Below are 19,751 nucleotides of genomic sequence, written 5' to 3'. Positions count from 1 at the left end.
GAAGTTTATTAATCTTGATCAATAAAACTCGATCTTTATTTCCTACTTAAGTGCTTATAAAATATAAACTTAAAAGTCCATAAAAAAGACCCTTTTTTATGTTTTTTCCTAAGTAGATACTAATTTGAAATTTAAAAAAATTGTGGAATGATGAGATACATTGACTTATTCAGTAAATATCAGAGTGCCTACAGCATGCCAGGCACTTTCCTAGACACAAAAGATAGACCAGTTACCAATGCACACTGGTGTCCATATGGAAGCTTTATTCTAATGAGATGAAAAAGATAAATGAGTCACCAAAAGAATGAGTAACAGAGGTCTCTGTGAGGTGGTATCTGAGCAACAGTCAAGCAAGAACTAGGACTAAGCACAATATGGGGGCTCATGCCTGTAATCCCAGCAACTTGGGAACCGGAGGTAGGAGGACTGCAGTCTAAGGCAGGCCTAGGCAAAAAGTGCAAGAGCCTATCCAAAAAATAAAGCAAAAGTGTGGGTAAAGTGGTAGACTGCTTGCCAAATAAGCCTGAGGCCCCCAAATTAAAACCCCCATTACCACCACCCACCTGCCAAAAAAAAACCTGGTAACTAGTTAATAACAGTATATTATATGCTTGCGAATTACTCACAGATTTCTGTGTTCTCATCACAAAAATAGTTGACATTCTACATGTTGATTACAATTTTGCCATTCTGTAAAGTATATTTCAAAACATCAAATTATACATAAATACACACCTTTTTTTGGTTGTGGTACTGAGCCTCAAGTTTGCAAGGCAGGCACTCTACCACTTGAACCACTCAGCCAGCTCTTTTGTGTATTGGATATTTTCGAGATAGGGTCTCTCCAGCTACTTTCTTGGGGCTGGCTTTGAACCTCAATCCTCCCCATCTCTTCCTCCTGAGTAGCTATAGCATTACAGGCATGAGCCACCAGCACCCAGCAAATATACACAATTTGACAATTAAAGTATATTAATATTTTTTAAGAAACAGAAGAAAGGTATACAAACATCAATGGAATAAACTTTAAACTGTCAGCAAGCTGACAACAGTGGACAATGTGTCAGACAAAAATGAAAGGAGATGTGAAAGCCCTAAGAAAGAGAGAACTTAGCTAGTATACAAAACAAAGGAGAAAATGGAAAGATGTAACAAGCCAAAGGCAGGAAAGAGATCATGTAAGATCTTTGAAATCAAGGTTAAGGACCTACTCCCAAAATGTAATGGGAAGTTCTAAATAAAACAGATGTCTGATTTACACTTTAAAATGATCACTCTGAATACTGTATAGTGAACAAAGTAATCTAAGAGTAGTCAAAGGGGAGTGGCTCACACCTATAATCCTAGCTACTTGGGAGGCTGTGATCAGGAGGACTGAGGTTTGATGCCAGCCCCAGCCAACAGTTCATAAGACCCCAATCTTCAAAACAAACCAGAGCAAAATGGACTGGAAGTGTGGCTCAAGCAGTAGAGCACGTGCTTTGTAAGCAAAGTCCTGAGTTAAATCCCCAATTCCACCAAAAAAAGAAAAAAAAAAGTACACACACACACGAATATTATAGTCAATTTTTATGAGTAATAGATATTTTGAAATGTAACAGAAGGTTATGCAGCCTCAAATGTCTCACAAATGGGACAATGGGCCAAATTAAGGAAGCCAAATGATAAGTAATTAATTTTATCATGCCATCTATAAAAAAAAATAAGGTAAAAACCTAAGTATATAAGCACAATATCTAAAGGTTACAAATACGCCTGGTTCCACAATTAACTTATGAATACACAGCAATGAAGTAGTTAAAGATGACTGAATACAAGAAGCCCAGTCTTATCATTTAGAAACCGAGCCTAGCATAACTGACAAATTTCTCGGGTTATGGCTGATTCAACCTCCACATGAATAGAGTACTATAAAAATAAATAAGAATTTACCACTGAAAATCTACTATGTTGATCCTTATATATCAGAAATTGGGTAATTATAAAGTGCTAGTTTTTAATTCAGTCTAGTATAATTAAAGAACTCCCATGACTTTAGCAATAATTTGCTGGTTGTGCAATTCCAATTAAATTTCTAAGAATTAACCAAAGACCCAAAGAGGACATTTTATGTCTTACAAATTTAAGAAATCTCTACCTACATTTACTACTGTGACAAATAACATGTTAACTGGCAAAATTATGACCTTGTTTGCCAAAAAGGATTTTGTTTCAAACATAATTCAATTTTACTCACAAGATTTATGCACAAGTTAGAACCAATCCAACTCCCTATTGCTTCTAAACTTCATTACTTATTTCCAAGTATCATGTGGGCTCTAAAATAATTAGAAATTATAAGTTTACCCTAATTTAAATGAAAAGTTTAAGTACAGTAAAATTCATGGGTATATCATAAAATCTCAGTGACCAAAGGAAATACTATATTAAGGCCTCCGAACTGCACATACTTCACACACAACTATGGAATCCATTTGACGCAGGATAAGCAATGCAAAATTCATGTGGTGTACTACTAAAACGAAACTCTTGGGTTTGTCTGAAGCAGAAGCTGTTTTAATATTGTCAATAACTGTGCTGGAAACCAAGTAGCCAATAAAGTGTCACTGATTTTCCTACCTGTTTGAAGCTGTTCTTGCTGGAGCTCTGTTTGTTCCACTTGGTGAGGTTGACTAGAAAAGCTCTGGTTGTAACTGGCCTGATACTGATTCTGCTGTTTTAAAGTTTCTGGTTCATTAACAGGAGGAACTGGGGCATTCATATTGAAAACCTGTAAGCAAATAAATGATCAATTCCATCTCTTTATTCCCTGTTTTGAACATGGCAGGTCTCAATGCTGGCTTTCCCCTTCAAAAATTAGAGAAGCATAACACACACACATATACCTCAATGCAGTTCAATGTGGGAAAAGATAACATACAGCACTTAAAAGTTTAATGACATGCTGTGAAATAGAAGGATATTAAAAAATCTAAAAAGACATCCAATTTTTTTTTCCTGGGGGTAGGGGGGAGAGGGAGGGGGCAGAGTGGGTGGTAAGGGAGGGGGTGGGGGCAGGGGGGAGAAATGACCCAAGCCTTGTATGCACATATGAATAAAAAAAAAAAAAAAAAAGATACAATCTCCTGATGATCTACTGCTGCTGAAATTTCTGAACTTTAGCTTTGCACTGAATCTTTTAATTCATTTAACTTTGACTTTATTAATATTCTAATCACAAAATATTTTAAGTATTTAACTCTAAAAATTCCTCTGAGCACTGATTTAGCTATACCCCACAGATTATGGTTATTTTCATTATGATTATTTCCTAGAAATCGGGCTGGTGACATAGCTCAAGTGGTAGAGTGCCAGACTAGCAAACACAAGGTCCTGAGTTCAAACCCCAGTACCATCAAAAAAAGTCGTTTTCTAGAAATCCTCCTCCACTTTAAAGATGCTTATTGATGAACTAAAGTGAAGAGTAACACCTAAATTTTACTTTAAAATACTTCAGGAAACTAGCAGAGTATTTCAAGGGGTAGAGCGCCTGCCTAGCAAGCACAAGGACCTATGTTCAAACCGTAGTATCACCAAAAATAAACAAATACTTCAGTAAATAGATTACTCAAATAACGCAAAATGTTAACTATTACATCTAGGTTATGATTACATGGACGTTTTATTATTCTACTACTTTGTTATGTTTAAACATTGTTAACCATATCAAAATGGTGAAACTATCCAAAAAAAAGAAGATGCAGATGCAACAACTTACAGGGCTCAAATTTATCTCTGAAAACTTTAACAGAGCTTACGTTCAATTAAATATAGCCTATACCTGAGCATAGAGGCACACACCTGTAATCTCAGCACTCAGGAGGCTGAGGCAGAAGGAAGGATTTCAAATTCCAAGCCCACCTCAACTACACAGAGCTGTCTCAAAAAAAAAAAAAAAGTGTATGTGTGTACACACACACACACACTCTACAGTTATAGCAGATAAAAGTTCAACCTCAGTTAAATGAAACTCTCTGGACAGTCTATAATGCTAGCTGCATTAAATTTGCTTACCGTTTGCATGGATTGGAATGGAGCTGCGTTTACATTGATTCCACTGCTATGTAAAGGTTTGCTTGTTCCAGCCTGGAATACCTGAGGCTGAGAAGCAGCAGGAAGGGACGATGATGCTGTAGTCTGGTCTGTATTTAAAGAGATTGTTGCCTAAACAAAGTGAATAAACAGACAGACTTTAGCAAAACTTTAGTTGCAAAGAGTCACTATATTAAAGTGAAAGTAGCTCTGCCCAATTTACCAAGTTCATATGGCCTGATAATACCACTTACCTGAATCTGATCAATTGGTTCCTTCTGTGGCCTTTGCTCTGAAGCATGAGAAGGCTGATACAAAGGTTGAGATGCTGTGTACCCCTCACTTGTGGATGAAACCAAAGGAACCTACACAGAAGTTATGAAATCAAATCTGATTTCTTCTTACAAACTTGACTTTTAAAAAATAAACCAACACTAATTACTACCACCTTCTCTAAGCATTCGGAGACTATAAAACCTAACATGCAAAATGTATACATTAAAAAAAATGTAAACTTGGAAATAAAGGCTGACAACAGACACCAATGAATTTGTAAAACACATGGAGAGTGATAAAAGGCATACCAGATTACCATAAGGTAACTGAGAAAAAGTCCTAAGCAACAAACCTGAAAAAATATTCTTATCACTCTTACCTGTGTAGCTTCTGGTTGTACAGGAACTTGACTGGGTTGAGCAAGTCTAGATTCAGAATGAACTGCAAAAATTGAATTATTGTTGTACAAAATCAACATTCTTAAGATAGCTGAAAATACCTTTTACGTGGCTATTAATGGCAAATTTCTATGGCCAAATCATAAATAAGCATTTTAGTTATCAAGAAAGTAAACTGGGCTACTCTGGAGGCACAGACCAGGATGAGTTCCAGAGCAGCCCTTGCAAAAAGTTTGAGATCCCATCTCAACCAATAAAAAGATGGTAGAGGGGAAGCAAACTTATGAAGTCCACTATCCAAACAGACATAAAAGAACCTATTCAAATATTATGTAAAAAGAGCTGGGGGTGTGGCTCAAGTGGTAGAGTGTATGCCTAACAACCCAAGGTCCTGAGTTCAAACTCCAGTACCACAGAAGGGGGGTTGGGGAAAATGAATTAGGAAGTGCAGGGTACAATTTCAGCTTTCACATGAGCACTCTACTCTACTTGAAGTGATTATTGGTTGACTCTTACAATTGCTTTCATTTTGTGTTTTCCAGGGTAACGTAAGATGCCAGCAAAAAATAATCAACAAAAAGGTACAGAGACTAACAGACAAGAATCAGTGCCAGTATTATCCACAAGAAATTTCCTTTTATAGTAGCACAGAAAATAACATTACCCATACTTGAGACTTTGAATAGATAATATTCGGTTAACATCTTAACATCAATCTTCAATTAATTTCATGTTTCCATGGGGGTGGGGGAAGTAAAAAAAATTTGGTAAACCTTTTACTAAAAATCCTACATTTGATTCAGTGTGCATCTTTATTGGCAATTCTCATCATTCTCCCACCTACCACACCCAAACCAAGGTTGAATACGTAATTGTAAGCTCAGAATCACTGTTTAATCATTTGGAAACACCAACTTTCTAATGGTCTCAGCATTATCTGAGTATCTACATAGTCTTACAGGTTATGTTGGGGCTACATATGTGGACTTTGGCACAATTTGCCAAAAATTGGGAAAACTACACATCTCTTTCCTCTGGTAAAGGTTCAGCAAGCAGCATTAGAACTGTGACTGCTGTCTGACAAGCTTCACTTCATTTTTGTTTTCTAATTCTTGGTAGAGGTGTGACAGGAAAATGAGCTCCCTTTACTGTACAAAAAACGTAACCATCTTGGGCAAATTAACTGTGTCACTGAACATGCTTTTACTTGATAACTTCTTTTGTCACTTAAGAAAATGCAATATTAAATGTTACTTTATTATGTAGAGCCCACCTAACATGAGGGAAAGAACAAGACCCCAAATTACTAGGTCCTAGAAAGAAGGTCCACTTAAAGCAAGGCACCAACTAACTGCAACTGTCTTCTTCAACTCTTTCTCTTAGTCATTCCCATACTTCATTGTTGTGTCTCTCGTTTTGATTAAGGGATTAACATGTTCAGAAATTCTCCTAAAGAGATGCAAGCATCCTAAGATTAACTTTGAAATTTAAAGTCAAGCAAATTTTACTTAAACAATTTGCAAAAACAGTCAAAATTGATCAATAATGTCAAAAGGGAAGTAAATAATCACCCCAGAGTTAGGAGAGAGGGTAGAGGGTAATTAGTGATTGAAAGAGAACACCAAATAGGTTTCTGAGTTAACAATACTGATTCATTTCTTGATCTGAGTGCTGTTGTTTTCAGTTTGAGAAAATTCGCCAAACTTGCATGCATTTTTCTACATATCTGTATGCCATATAATTAAATTTTGTATTATGGGAAAAACATTTGTTACCAAATTAAAGACAGGACTCAAAAGTTACATAAGCATTAAAAAGGGAAAAAGTTAATTTCACAAACTTTGTAAAACCAGAAAGCATTAGCCTATACTTTATCTCTCACATAAAAATATCCCTTTACTAACCTGGAGGGCAAACCAGCTGGGGCATGTCCATGTTTTGGGTTGGATTCATAGGTTGTGCAGATACAATGGCAGGATCAAGTGTCTGGTTTTCAAAATCCAGCATTGAATCCTACAAATTAGGATATAATGGAATTAATTCAATTAATGTAAGCACTTGAACTTTCTGCTAAGTTTTTTTTTTTTATACTAAAATGTACTTACCTGAATAAAATTATAGGGGCCCTGCATTTGTGCCATAAGATCTTGTACTCGCTGTCTTCTGACCAGGGGATCTGCCTGAGTCACTGGAGTCAAAGAGTGGGGTTCTGGTACTGAAGGAGATGCCGTCTGTGGTTGTTGTTGGAGTGAATTTACCACCTGAAGTCAGAGGAGAGTAAAAGAGCTCCATTTATTACTATCTTGTCTGGTCCCAAAATCACATATACGATCTATATAAACAGTGGGCATTAAAGTGGCTCAAATAGACAATTATAACCAAACAGGTCAGCATAACCACATCTGAGCTTTTCTCAATCCCACGAACATTTCAAGCTTACCATATGAACTGCTTTCAAAGAAAGACTATTCATGCTTACCATCAAAAATAATATTTTGCTTAAACTACTACTTTGTAGGAACTGGGATCTATAATCTCTATTTCAAATAGTCACCTATCTCAGTACCTGGTATTTAGTCAGCAATCAACAAGTGTTGGCTATTATGATCATTAAAATTTAGATTTCCTCCATTCCATTTTCTCTGCCATCACACTCAACAGAAGTGTTACAAAAGTCAAAGATCACTGTATTAGTCTACTTCCCAGCTTTAGCACTTTCTCCTGATTAGTGTTCTTAATAATTCCCTGTTCAGCTTGGGAATCCTAATTTTTATAACATTAATATTCTGTATGGCTTTTAAATGTGTGAAAATCATATCTATTGTGGCTGGGCAAATCATAATCTTATTTCCTTTATAAACACTGCTGAGATGAAAACCGTTAAGCTGTTAATCATGAAAACTAAGCACTATCGACTTTATGATGTTCAAAAAATTCCCTGAATCCCATATAGATGGTCTTTAGAAAGACCAATCTACCAGCAGTAAGAACAAATACTACAGGCAATATTAAGTACAGTGATACACTCTTTTCCCCCAATAAAATCCAAGTACTGCAAAAGCACTGTATGTTAATTCTCAACCCATCCTTTGTTGTGATGTAATTAAAAAATCATACAAATTCACTTCTATTTGTATGTCATGCTAACACACACCTATTAATGAGTCCTTTAAAAACAGATACCCACTTTACTTAGTCAAAGTCTTAACTGGCTGGCATACCCCTTTATGCAAAATGCCATTCTATACATTTTTATGATCTTTTTTTTCTAAATCTTCTCTATTTCTCCAGAGTGGAGAAATATGAAAGGGTTCAAAGCACTTGAGTAAGGAACTGAAGGGTTTAGTATTAGTTGAGAAACATCACTAAGAGACCCTGAGGGAACCTGGAGTCTCGCAAGCAAAATAGCATTAGGGTGAAGGAGGAATCCAAGGTGACACCCCAACTCATTCTCTATAAGGAGCTGTTTTTCTAAAAGCTATTAATGCAAGAGCCCAGGTAGAGCAACCTGATGTTTAAGGAGATGAATTACACACTTTAGCAGACAGATTAACCCGTAACTCTGTATGAAATTTTTTTATAAAATGAACAAGCAACAGTGAAAGTTCGTTCCCATAATCAAATCAGCAATAGATATCAAGAGGGATAAACATTTTAAGTAACACTCTTGTGTAATGAGTTTGTTACTATAATAAGTATACTAGTAACGCAAATGGATTAAAAATCTTAATTTGTTCTCAAAAGAAATAAAAATTATTAACTAAAGATAAAAACAAGGCTGGACTTGCATATGCCTATAATGCCAACTACTTAGGATGCAGGGACAGGAAGATCGAGGTTCGAGGCCAGCCTGAACAAAAAAGTTATTGAGACCCTATCTCAAAGAACAAGCCAGGCATCATGGTGGTTTAAGGCTACAAACCCAGTTACTTTGGAGGCATACTTAGTAGGATCACAGTCCAAGGCCAGATAAGGCAAAAAGGGAGGACACTACCTGAAAAGTAAAACAAAAAGGCCTGTAGGTGTGCAGTAAGTGGTACAGCACTTGCCTAGCAAGTGTGAGGCCTTGAATTCCAAACTCCAGTACTATGGAATGAATGAATGAAGAAATAAATAAATGGACAAAAACATCAACCTGTTAGAACTCTTACCTCAACGGTTTCAACTGTCCACTCATCTACTTGCTCCTTTTCACCACTGCTGAACTGTGTTTCTGCCATAAATTGCCTATTTACATACTGCAAAGCAAAGTAAATGTTTCAGATGTCTGTTTGAAAGTCACACCGGTAAGGTAGCATTTAATAAAAAATATACCTCTGTTGACTCAACTTCACTTTGCTCAGTATATTCTTCTGCTGGCTCAGGTTCTAAGAGATTTAAAAATAATGCAAAACAACAAAAGATTTTTTAGGTCAGTGGAAGGAGGCTGTAAGATACTATAATGGTAAATATCTGTCATTATACATTTATCTAAACCCATAGAATGTACAAGGTACCAAGAGTGACCCCTAATGTAAACCATGGACTTTTAGTGATTTTGACCCTATTTCAAAAATAACCAGAGCAAAAAGAGCTAGGGGTACGGCTCAAGTGGTGCCTACATAGCCAAGTATAAAGCCCTGAGTTCCAAACCCAGTACAGCAAAAAGTATCTTTTAAAATGATGCAAAAACATGTAAGAAATCTTTTAAAGTTAACAATTTTAAACTCCAAATAAGTAAACAGTTCAGCATCACATAACCTGAATTTATTTACAAAGTTACTTGTAACAGCAAGTTCCTACATTTTACCATTTTTACAATATTATTTAGAAAGTTTTCTTTACCTTTACTCCAAGATAAATTATTAATAGTAGTTATCCCAGATCATATATAATGCAAATAAAAGCCTTCTACAGTAAAACCCTTATCTATTCTTTTAAGTTAAAAGCAGATAAAAATTTTTCTCCATTTTAATTACTTAATAAAAAAAGCAATTAAGATTCTGCTAATATAAATTCCATCTTCTATTGTCAACCTAATAGCTTACACTTGTGAAGTGTACCAAGCTCTGCATATACATTTCACACATTACTTTCTAAATGGGGAACCTGGGGTATAGAGAGCTCCAGTAACTTGCCCAAAGTTTAATGCCTAGTTAAGTGTGAAACAAGACTTGAATCTAGACAAGACTAGATTCTAAAATTCATACTTTTAACCATTACAAAATTTATGTCCTAACAATATATATAATTATACTCAGAATTTTACTTATCAAGAGTTACCACAGAAGTACTCATGGTGACTGTCTAGTTACTTAGTATTGTGCTAGATATTAAGAATTACAATCAATAAGGAAAAAACCCTTGCCAATGAAAATCTGTAGTTCAAGATAATGGATTTATAATCTCTCCTTGATAAAAATACACTGTCTGCCCTAAACACTGGCATGGTAAGCAGCAATAAATCTGGACACCCCCTAACAAGCAGGAGAACTACCAGTTTATAACTGTGATCAAGACCAGTAAGACTAATAATAAACACTTCAAAGTAATTACTCTTGATGAGCTTTGTCTTAACATTATGTCACACTTAACATTTCTTTAAAAATCTGAGTATACATATATAACTAAATAAGTAAGTATATAACTTAAACTAGTAGCAAAGGAAAAGGTAAGGCCAGGACTCTGAACTGAATGCCGTATCAATCTAAGTTAGCACTCACCGGCTTCAGCTACCTGATCTTCCACTGTAGGTGCTGAGGCTACCTCTTCTTCCTCACACAATCCATTCTGGTGATTATGGGTGCTATCAAAGTAGTTTGACTGAAAAACACGCTCAACAATCTCCTTTAGAGCTTTATCTAAAAAGGAATGTGGGTTAGAATGTTAAGACTATCTATCTCATGATGCCAGGCTTGAAAAAGATTCAACATTCTACAACATATTATAAGAAAAAAAATACTAATTGACTGTTACTAAAATACATATACATAAGAAAGAAATGTATTACAGAGTGATAGTGAATAAAAACATATATACGTATTTTTTTTTCAGCACTGGGATGTGAACTCAGGGCCTCACCCTTGGTACGCAGGTGCTCATACCACTTGAGCCACTCCATAAGCCCTTTTTTTATAATGGGTTTTTTCAAGATAGGGTATTGAGAAGTATTTGCCCAGGGTTGGCTTCAAACCTTAAGAAAAGCCCAAGAAGAACTAAAGGAAGACTAAGGTAATGACCATGAGTTATAGGTATAAGGTGCTATGTTTTTCATAAAAGTTCAGTCATAAGGAAAAACCAGTCTCTAATACCAAAAACTCTAATAGGACACATCAGGTGTTTATCTACATCAAACACAATTATATATTAAAACCAAGTTAAAGGGGCTGGAATGTAGCTCACTGACTGCTTAATATACCCCAGGGTCTGCATCTGATCCCCAGTGCTGTGGTTTGGAATGGCCCCATGAGTTTAGATGGTAGCATGTGGTGCAACTGGGAGATGGCAGAAGTAGTCAGGTTTGCCCGTGGGACAGACACTGGAACCTGGGATCACTTCCTATCTCTCTCTTTGCTTCCAGGCCGCACTGAGGTGAGCAGCTTTGCTCCACCACAAGTTTTCTAACACAATGTTCTGCCTCACCATAGGCATAAACCAACAGAGCCAACTGACCACATACTAAACATCTCCAACTGTAAGCCACATTAAACCATTCCTCCTAAGTTCTTTACCTCCAGCATTTTGTTATAGTAACACAAAGCTGAGTACCACTTCGAGAATCACAAAAAGCCCCACAAAACCATGCTAAGTTAGGACTCAATCTCTATACACTTTTGGTTGGTTGTTGCTGGTGTTTTCATTTACACAAAACACAAACATGCCAAAAAAAAAAAAAAAAAGATGCAAAAGGAAATAAACAAAAAAAACAGTGAATGAATGTTACTTATGCACTTCTAAATTTTCTTCAGTATTACTGTTAAACAGAAAACCCATTTCTAAGGACTCTTAGTTACAAAACCAAAGTTATCTCTGATACTCACAGGTTGTTCCACATACAGATTTTTCCTTCCCTTCCAACAAGTCCCACAGGTGAATGGAGGCATGTTCGTACTGCTCATTCAACCTTATAATAATAACAACAATAGTAATTAAACAGCTAATTACCTTTCAGTCATCAAAGCAGTATTTATAAGTTTCTATCATCAAATATCATTATACCTTAAGCTCATGTCCCGTTCAGGATCTACTAACTTGTAGAATTCATCCAACAACGACAATTCCTCTTCAGAAAGTATTGGTACTCCATTTAAACCTTGTTTCAGATCAGTTCGCACTTCATCATCTCCCAACTTATCCAAAACATATTGTAGCTCAAGTACAGTTTTTAAACGTTTCTGTTCAGCTTCTTCTCTCATAAGCTGTTCACGCCGTGCTGTCTTCTTTATTGTTTTCTGAATCTGCAAAAGAACATAAATATAAGACACCAAAGTTCCAGCTTAACTCACAGGAGATGCTAAAACCTATAATACTCCCCCTTTCCTAAACAATCCTCTTGTTAGTATCAGAAAGGCATTCCAACATATTAAAAGTCTAAAATTGAACTTGTCTTTATGAATAAGACAATGCTGACAGAGAAAAGAAAGCAGCAGTAAAAAATAAACAAGTAAGTATGAATGTATTTTTCCCAGAGTCCTTTTTTCTTCCCTGGAAAGACTAAAGTTTCAGATGGCATTAGGCAAACTCAAAACATTTCTTTCTTCCATTCTCATGTTTACCATCAGAATGGAGACACAGGAAGGTCAGGTCTTTTCAAGAGCCATGGCACTGTTTTCCTTCTCACCTTTTTCCTTTTTCAAGTCTTACAAGGCTGATCAGAGAGAAAACCAAAATAGGGAGAAATGGAGGATGCCTGAGAATGATGAAAGTTGTACTAACAAGACAAGTCTATAATGGCAACAGAATATGTAAATGGTATCTTAATAATTTTTTAAAAATCAACAAATTTAATATATATGAGCAGAGAGAGAAGATTAAGTTAGGATGATCAAGAGAGCTTTCAAGGGCTGGGAACCAGTGGCTTGCGCCTATCTATCATCCTAGCTACTTGGGAGGCTTAAGATTGAGAGAATTGTGGTTCCAGGCCAGCCCAGACAAATAGTTCGTGAGACCTCATCTCCAAAAAAAAAACAGAGCAAAATGGGAGGGACTGGAGTAGTAGCACAAATGGTAGGGTGCCTATTTTGTTTGCAAATGCAAAGTTCCAAGTTCAAACCCCAATCCCCTTCCCCCCAAAAAACAAGCAAGCTTTCAAAGAGAAAGAGTCATGTATTAAAATGAATAGGCTTTTCAATTTTGGGAAGAGCATTTACTAGCTGAAGGGAGCAAACAGAGAAGCAGAAATATGAAAGGAAGTCAAGAAAGCAAAAGAAATAATAAAGAAAGCTCAAATTTGATGAAATAGTAGTTCACATAGGGAAGGAGGCAAAAGTAAGAAAACACAGACTTCAGCAAAGCTGAAGGATCAAAGTTAAATAAGAGCACTGCTTTAAAGCCCAGACAAAAGTTCCTTAAAACAACAGTTAATATAGAAGGACAGATATTTTAATTTATGTAGTGACAGTAGGTTCAGAAACAGACGTTAAGCTACACAGCAACCACTCTTTTTTATGAACCATGCTTTTTAAAAAGTGGGGCGGGGGGGGGGGGTGAGTGTTTGGAAGTATGTGCCTAGCAAGAATGAAGCTTGAGTTCAAAACTTCACACCAACTGCCCCCAACCCATTAAAAAGAAAAAGTTAGACATGGTTCATATCTAGCCTTAAGCTCCGACCTAAACTAAGGGAACAAATCCCTACCTGGAGACTATGGTCTTTATGTGTCCCCCAAAATTCCTGTATTGGAAACCTAATCCCCTCAATGCAAGTGTTTGAAGGTGTGGCCTTTGGGAGATTATTCAGTAATAAGGCTTTACACCCACAAATGGATAAAATGCCAGTATAAAAAGGGCTTGTCGTTGGGATAGGGGTGGGTCACATCTATAATCCTAGCTACTCAAGAGGTAGAGATCAGGAGGACTGCAGTTCAAAGTCAATCTCGGCAGAGTCACAAAACCCCATCTCAGAAATACCCTATACAAAAAGGACTGGCGGAGTGGCTCAAGTGGTAGAATACATGCCTTACAAGCACGAAGCCTTAAGTAACCCAGAACCAACCAAAACAAGAGATTGTGAAAGCAGGTTCACTCTCTTGCCCTTCTATTTTCTACCATGTAAGGGGACACAGCACTCCTTAGATGCCAGTATCTTGATCTTAAGACTTCCCAGCCTCCAGAACTATGAGATATGTTTCTATTTTTTATAAATGGTCCAGATTCTGGTACAGAAGCACAAAACTAAGATACTATATAAATTACCTTTCCTGTTTTTGCACAAATCATCAAAATACACCTTCTTTAATGGGGTATAATAAATACTAACATTAAGTACTTAAAATAGTTGTGCATCCAATTATTCTTCTAAGCACAATCCTATGAGGTAGACATATTGTCACCATTTTACAGATTGAAAAACTAAAGTTCTATGATGGCTTGTGTCTGTCTTTACCATCTTCTATCCTGTTGTTTCTGCTTCCCTGAAAACCTTAACTAATACAAGAAGAGAGAAATTAAGTAACTCAGCCCAGGTCATCAAGCTAAAATAAAAGTGCAGAATCATGATTCAACCCAGGCAACCTAGTTCCTGAGCCAGATCTCTTAATATCTGTATGCACTGTCTTTCTTCATGTAATAAAATATTTTTACCAAATTAGAAGCAGCTTTGCATTTTCTTTTCTCAACAGGGTCTCACTATGTTAACCCAGGCTGTCCTCGAACTCACCCATTCTTTTGCATCAGCCTCCTGAGTACTGGGATTATAGCAACTTTGTATTTCAGTATTAGCTCTTCTTCTAGCTAACACTTATCCAGAAGGCTTGATTTTTCTTGTATTTAATTTTTGTATTATTACCAAAGGTTTTTGTCACATCAAAAAGTGTTTAGGGTAAACACCAACATTCTGCTGATCTAGAGTTGATATAAGAGCCAGGTGCTGCTGACTCACATCTATAATCCTAGCTACTCAGCAGGCAAGGACCCTATCTCAAAAATACCCAAAAAAATCCAGGGCTGATGAAATAGCTCAAATGGTAGAGTGCATGCCTAGCAAGAGTGAGGCCCAGAGTTCAAACCCTAGACTGAGAGAGGGGGGGGGAAAAAAAAAGGGGTGGGGGGGCTGATACAAGAACAGTGAATTTTATCAGTCTGTCATAGCCTTTAAGATTTCTAATGAGAGTGCATGAATATAAATTACATACATAAAAAGCCTATTTTGTGGTAATTAATGGAATCATGAGATGGTCATTAAATAGACACAAAGAAAAATATGGAAAAAATATATGTGTATTTCCACTGCTGATTTTTTAAACCAGAGATATCTTCAAAGTAATTACTATTTTGTCCTATCTCAAGCTTAGTCCTTTTAAAAGACATCTTTCAGATACTGTATCAAGCTATATAGAATCAGAAGGCCTCTCAGATATAACTGAATCCAATCTTCTCATCCTGCAGAGAGCTTATCAACATCGACAAAAGGACTAACAAAAAAAAAAACTAGTAAAATGTTCACTAACTCTATTTTAATATTTCAAAAACATACCATCATTTACTTACATCTTGACTTAATGCCATGAAACTCCTCTGTAATTCTTTTGCAAACTCTAAGTTATTTGTGACTTCCTGGTACTTAGATACAGCATCCTAAAATGACAAAAACAGAACACAACTTTATTACAAACACAAAGAATCACAACATTTTATTTAAAATAATGAGTGCAAAATCTTCAATAAAATGTAACATCTTTACCAGCTGATCTTGATTAAGCCTTTCCCCTTTGTTCATTCGTTCCTGGTAATCATCAAGCTTGCCCTGTATTAAAAGAAATTAAGAATTACATTCCATATTGAAGGTTTACACCATCTTAGCAATGCTAGAATGACAAATAATCTGACCATTGCTGAGTGATAGCAAATAGTATAAACCAATGAAACAACAATGCCTCTTCTTTAGGGTACTCGAGTAAGACATACTTCAGACAGGCCAAGCATAGTTCTTACCCACATGGGTAAGGACCACATGTGATTAAGGTCCTGCTTACATCAAAGTAAACGTATCAGACATTTATAAATGTCAAATTTCTGTGCCTCCTTCCCTTCATCCTTCAAAGGATTCACGAGAATAGAAAATATAAAAAGTGTATTTTTATGGATAAGCCCATGGGCATAATGTCTTTGATGAGCCTCATTCATTTATCTTGAATTATGTAAAACACTTCCGAGCTACCATTTCACCTCTGGGCAGCAGACTATTTAACAGCTTTGCTTTGTTAGTCCAAGGGTGGAAACAGAAAATGATCCTATGGTTTAGATTCTTTTGTTTGCTACGATGAGCTGAAGGTTTCCCAGGCTACTATTAGGTAAGTTTCCAAAGAAAAGATACACAGGTAACGCAACAGAGTCAAGAATTCAGTAACTATTGTAAGGATTAGAGACTAAGAAATAAACAAAAATCTAAAATAATCATAATAAATTATGAGCATATACAGCTCCTGGAAATAAAATTAAGAAATAAAGTACAAAGTAAAATTCTGATAAGGGCATTCAGAGCCTCAGAAAGGATAGGTTGACAAAGCAATGATAAGTTCTTTTTCTAAGTCAAATGGTTCACTTTCTTTATAAATATAAAGAAATACGTATCAACTTGCATAACCATTCTACCCTAATTGAAAACAATTACTTAGCTATACTGGAGATAAATAAATGAAGATAATCATTAAAACACTAAAGGCTAATGAAAGTAATTTTATTCTTTTTAAATTTTCTATTTATACAGAGAACTAAAAAAGTAGATGTTAAATGTCATTCATTCCTCAACATGAGAACCACAGGGTGAAAAGCAGTAGAATAATGTTGGAGTACTGCAATTTATCCAGCCAGTGATTAGCTGGTTAGAGCTAGCATGGACTCCAATTACTCTTGCATACACTGTCCCCCCTACCTGGTCATGAGCAGAGTCAGGCAAGGTCTACGGATATGCCTTCAATTTTATTTTTAGATGAACAATTTCAGGAAAAAAAAAAAAAAAAGCTTTTTCCACTGATCTGGCACACTTAACTCAAGGTGCAAAAGATGTGCCCAATTACCTCAGAATAAGGATAAACAAAGGCAGTTCACCCTCTTTTAATAGATGTTAGTCTGTATTTCTTTAAAGATATATTAACCAGGGCTGGAGATGTGCCTAGTGCACCTTTCTAGCAAGCGTAAAGTTCTGTGTTCAAATCCCAGTACAGAGGAAAAAAAAAGAAAAAAGAAACTAAACAAGATTTGCTTTTAATTTATAATTTAAGACTCCAAAATAAGGGTATTTCAGAATTCCTCAACTTAGAAATATGCAGAAACAGAACACAGGCAAATAGAAGGGCCTAAAATTCAGTGTTGGCATATATAGTAATTAGACTAGGAATGGGGAAGGAGACTGGCAACACTGTTAATCCTTCCATCTGACATTTTACCCTCCTTTCTGTAGTATTATACAATTTTAAAGAAAGCTGCAGAATATACCATGAGTGTACCATGTATCCCTTATATATATATATACACATATATGTGTGTATATATATATGAAAATAAAAAATGATAAAGACTGGAGGTGTGGCTCAAGCGGTGAAGCGCCTGCTATGCAAATGCAAAGCCCAGTACTACCCAAAAAAAAAAAGATGAAGAATAAGAATGGCTTGAAGAGGTAGAAATGTAAGAACTATTTCCCTTTTGCTTTGTTTTGAACTGTTACAAAATATTCTGCAACAAACCACAGCTTGTATAATAAAAACAACTGTAATTCAATGCTACATGAAAGATGAGCTCTAGTTAGTAATCCTGTGTCCGAGTCATACTTGCTCACATGTGCCTTCCCCCAGCATCTTGGAACAGAGACATCAACCCTACTGCTGCATGGTGTTTGAATCCTTCATAGGCAGAATCTGTCAGTGTAATAAAATGGGGGCTTTAAACTCGTAAATTTTTGAGTAATAACTGGAACAAGGTTAAAAGGGAAATGAAAAGAAAGGGGAAGATAACTGCAAAACTCTAGCTTCATAGCACATACACATCTTTATGGAATACTGTCAACCAAAAGGAGGCAGAAAAAACTATGTACAGCCATGTATTAAAGTCATATATCTGATTACTTTGATTATACATTACTTGTTAACATGCTTCTAGTTTCCCATAATTTGAAAACCAAGATTTCCTTTCTTTTCCCCTTTGGTGAAGATTGGGGTTTGAATTAGCTTCCCACTTGAAAAGCAGAAGCTCTACAGCTTGAGCCACACCTCCAGTCCATTTTGCTCAGATTATCTGAAATGGTGTCCTGCGAAACTATTTGCCTGGTCTGACCTCGAATCATGATCCTCCCAATCTCAGCCTCCCAAGTGACCAGGATTTCAGACATGAGGCATACTTACCAGCTAAAAACCCAAAATTTTTCAAGGGAGGAAGACTGCTACTACCACAAAAAAAATGTGATTACTGTGAGAAGCGATACAGGTTCAAGTGGTAAAGTGCCTGCAAAGCAAGGCCCTTAGTTCAACTCCCAGGACCCTCCCCCAAAAAAGAATCTTTAACAGGGTATTTTCAAAGTGCAGACCACAATTCATTGGTGGCAATTCCTTGCACTTTGTGAGCTTACCTGATCCAAAAAATGCAGTAAACTGGGCACCTAATCCTAGCTACTCAGGTGGTTGAGACAGGGAGGATCCTGGTTCAAGGCCAGCCCAGGCAAATAGTTCACAAGACCCCATCTTCAAAATAATCAGAGCAAAATGAACCAGGGGTGTGGCTCAAGCAGTAGAGCACCTGTTTTGCAATCAAGTTTGAAGTCCTGAGTTCAAACCCAGTCCCCCTGCACCACCCTGCCTACAAAAAAAAGCAGTACATCAAATGAATGGAAGCTCGGGTCTTTCCAAGAAACATTTTTCTGACCATAATAAAAAGTTTCAACATAGTATTACAGGTTCTTCTAGGACTATTAACACTTTCTGCACTACCGTTGTGGATTTACCATTTCCTAGATGCTAGTATTTTTAATCAGTATAATACAGGATTCCTTGCTAAGATGTACATCACCATGGAACATGAGTTGGAAGGGATCTTCTGTTCATGTTACATATAATCAGACCTCTACATAGCAAAGACTCTTTGTCAGTCTAAGTCCATGATTCTCACTGTGTAATCCTAAAGCAGCAACATCATCATCAGCTGGGAAACTGTTACAATGCAAACTGTCAAGGTACCTCCTCAGACCTACTGGTTCAGAAACTCTAGGGCTAGGACCCAACAATGTGTGTCTTACCAAGCCCTCTGAGTGATTCATGCTTAAGTTTGAGAAACACTCCAATAGGTCAAACATATTGTAATTCCCTTATAATACCAAGTCCAGTAGAACTTGGAAATTATTCTGATTCAACATGATACAATTTATGACCTTAGAAACCATCATCATATGGCAACCTCAATTTACAAACAGCTAAAACATGGCTGCCAAACACAATAGTGATAAAGACAAACTGGCCAATGACTCATATCAAACGCATAAAACATTTTTTTTCTGGAGAATGGTGCTATTTTCCTAGCATAACAAAAAGCCTACCACAATGTTGATAACACTCATCTGTCCTCTCCACTTTGGAATATCTATCATGAAATTCAATTCTAGGGTTCCTTTTTCAACTACTGAGCATACCCAGGGTTATTAAAATTTCATTTGTTGCATCACATGAGCAGGGTAAAAAGCAGGCTATTCCCAGATGACCAATTCTTTGAAGAAAAACCACAGAACAAAGATGTGACTCAGTAAATTTCAAAAGACTTGAGAGGCTGAGCTTTGGTGCTTCATGCCTGTAATCCTAACTACTTGGGAGGCTGAGATCCAGAGGA

At 36.5% G+C, this 19,751-nt stretch overlaps 1 protein-coding gene and 1 non-coding gene across 2 annotated transcripts in view; both read right to left on the bottom strand.

The window, feature by feature from the left end:
• Positions 1 to 19,751, bottom strand: part of Caprin1 (cell cycle associated protein 1) — a 35,839-nt gene that overhangs the window by 6,345 nt on the left and 9,743 nt on the right. Inside the window, exons 3-15 of the mRNA XM_020183361.2 lie at positions 15,625 to 15,687; positions 15,432 to 15,518; positions 11,946 to 12,184; positions 11,768 to 11,850; positions 10,451 to 10,588; positions 9,063 to 9,115; positions 8,900 to 8,986; positions 6,854 to 7,009; positions 6,653 to 6,761; positions 4,730 to 4,791; positions 4,329 to 4,439; positions 4,057 to 4,206; positions 2,623 to 2,773 (exon numbers count right to left, since the gene is read on the bottom strand). Of these exons, the coding sequence (XP_020038950.1) occupies positions 2,623 to 2,773; positions 4,057 to 4,206; positions 4,329 to 4,439; positions 4,730 to 4,791; positions 6,653 to 6,761; positions 6,854 to 7,009; positions 8,900 to 8,986; positions 9,063 to 9,115; positions 10,451 to 10,588; positions 11,768 to 11,850; positions 11,946 to 12,184; positions 15,432 to 15,518; positions 15,625 to 15,687 (1,489 nt within the window). The remainder of the gene's footprint in view (positions 1 to 2,622; positions 2,774 to 4,056; positions 4,207 to 4,328; positions 4,440 to 4,729; positions 4,792 to 6,652; positions 6,762 to 6,853; positions 7,010 to 8,899; positions 8,987 to 9,062; positions 9,116 to 10,450; positions 10,589 to 11,767; positions 11,851 to 11,945; positions 12,185 to 15,431; positions 15,519 to 15,624; positions 15,688 to 19,751) is intronic.
• On the bottom strand, positions 16,723 to 16,856 carry LOC141416610 (small nucleolar RNA SNORA58). The gene has a single exon (XR_012441246.1). It is a non-coding gene; the product is annotated as a small nucleolar RNA SNORA58 (small nucleolar RNA).

Source organism: Castor canadensis, chromosome 1 (genome assembly GCF_047511655.1).
Source record: "Castor canadensis chromosome 1, mCasCan1.hap1v2, whole genome shotgun sequence".
Lineage (NCBI taxonomy): Eukaryota > Metazoa > Chordata > Mammalia > Rodentia > Castoridae > Castor > Castor canadensis.
This window is presented reverse-complemented; position numbering and strand designations above follow the sequence as displayed.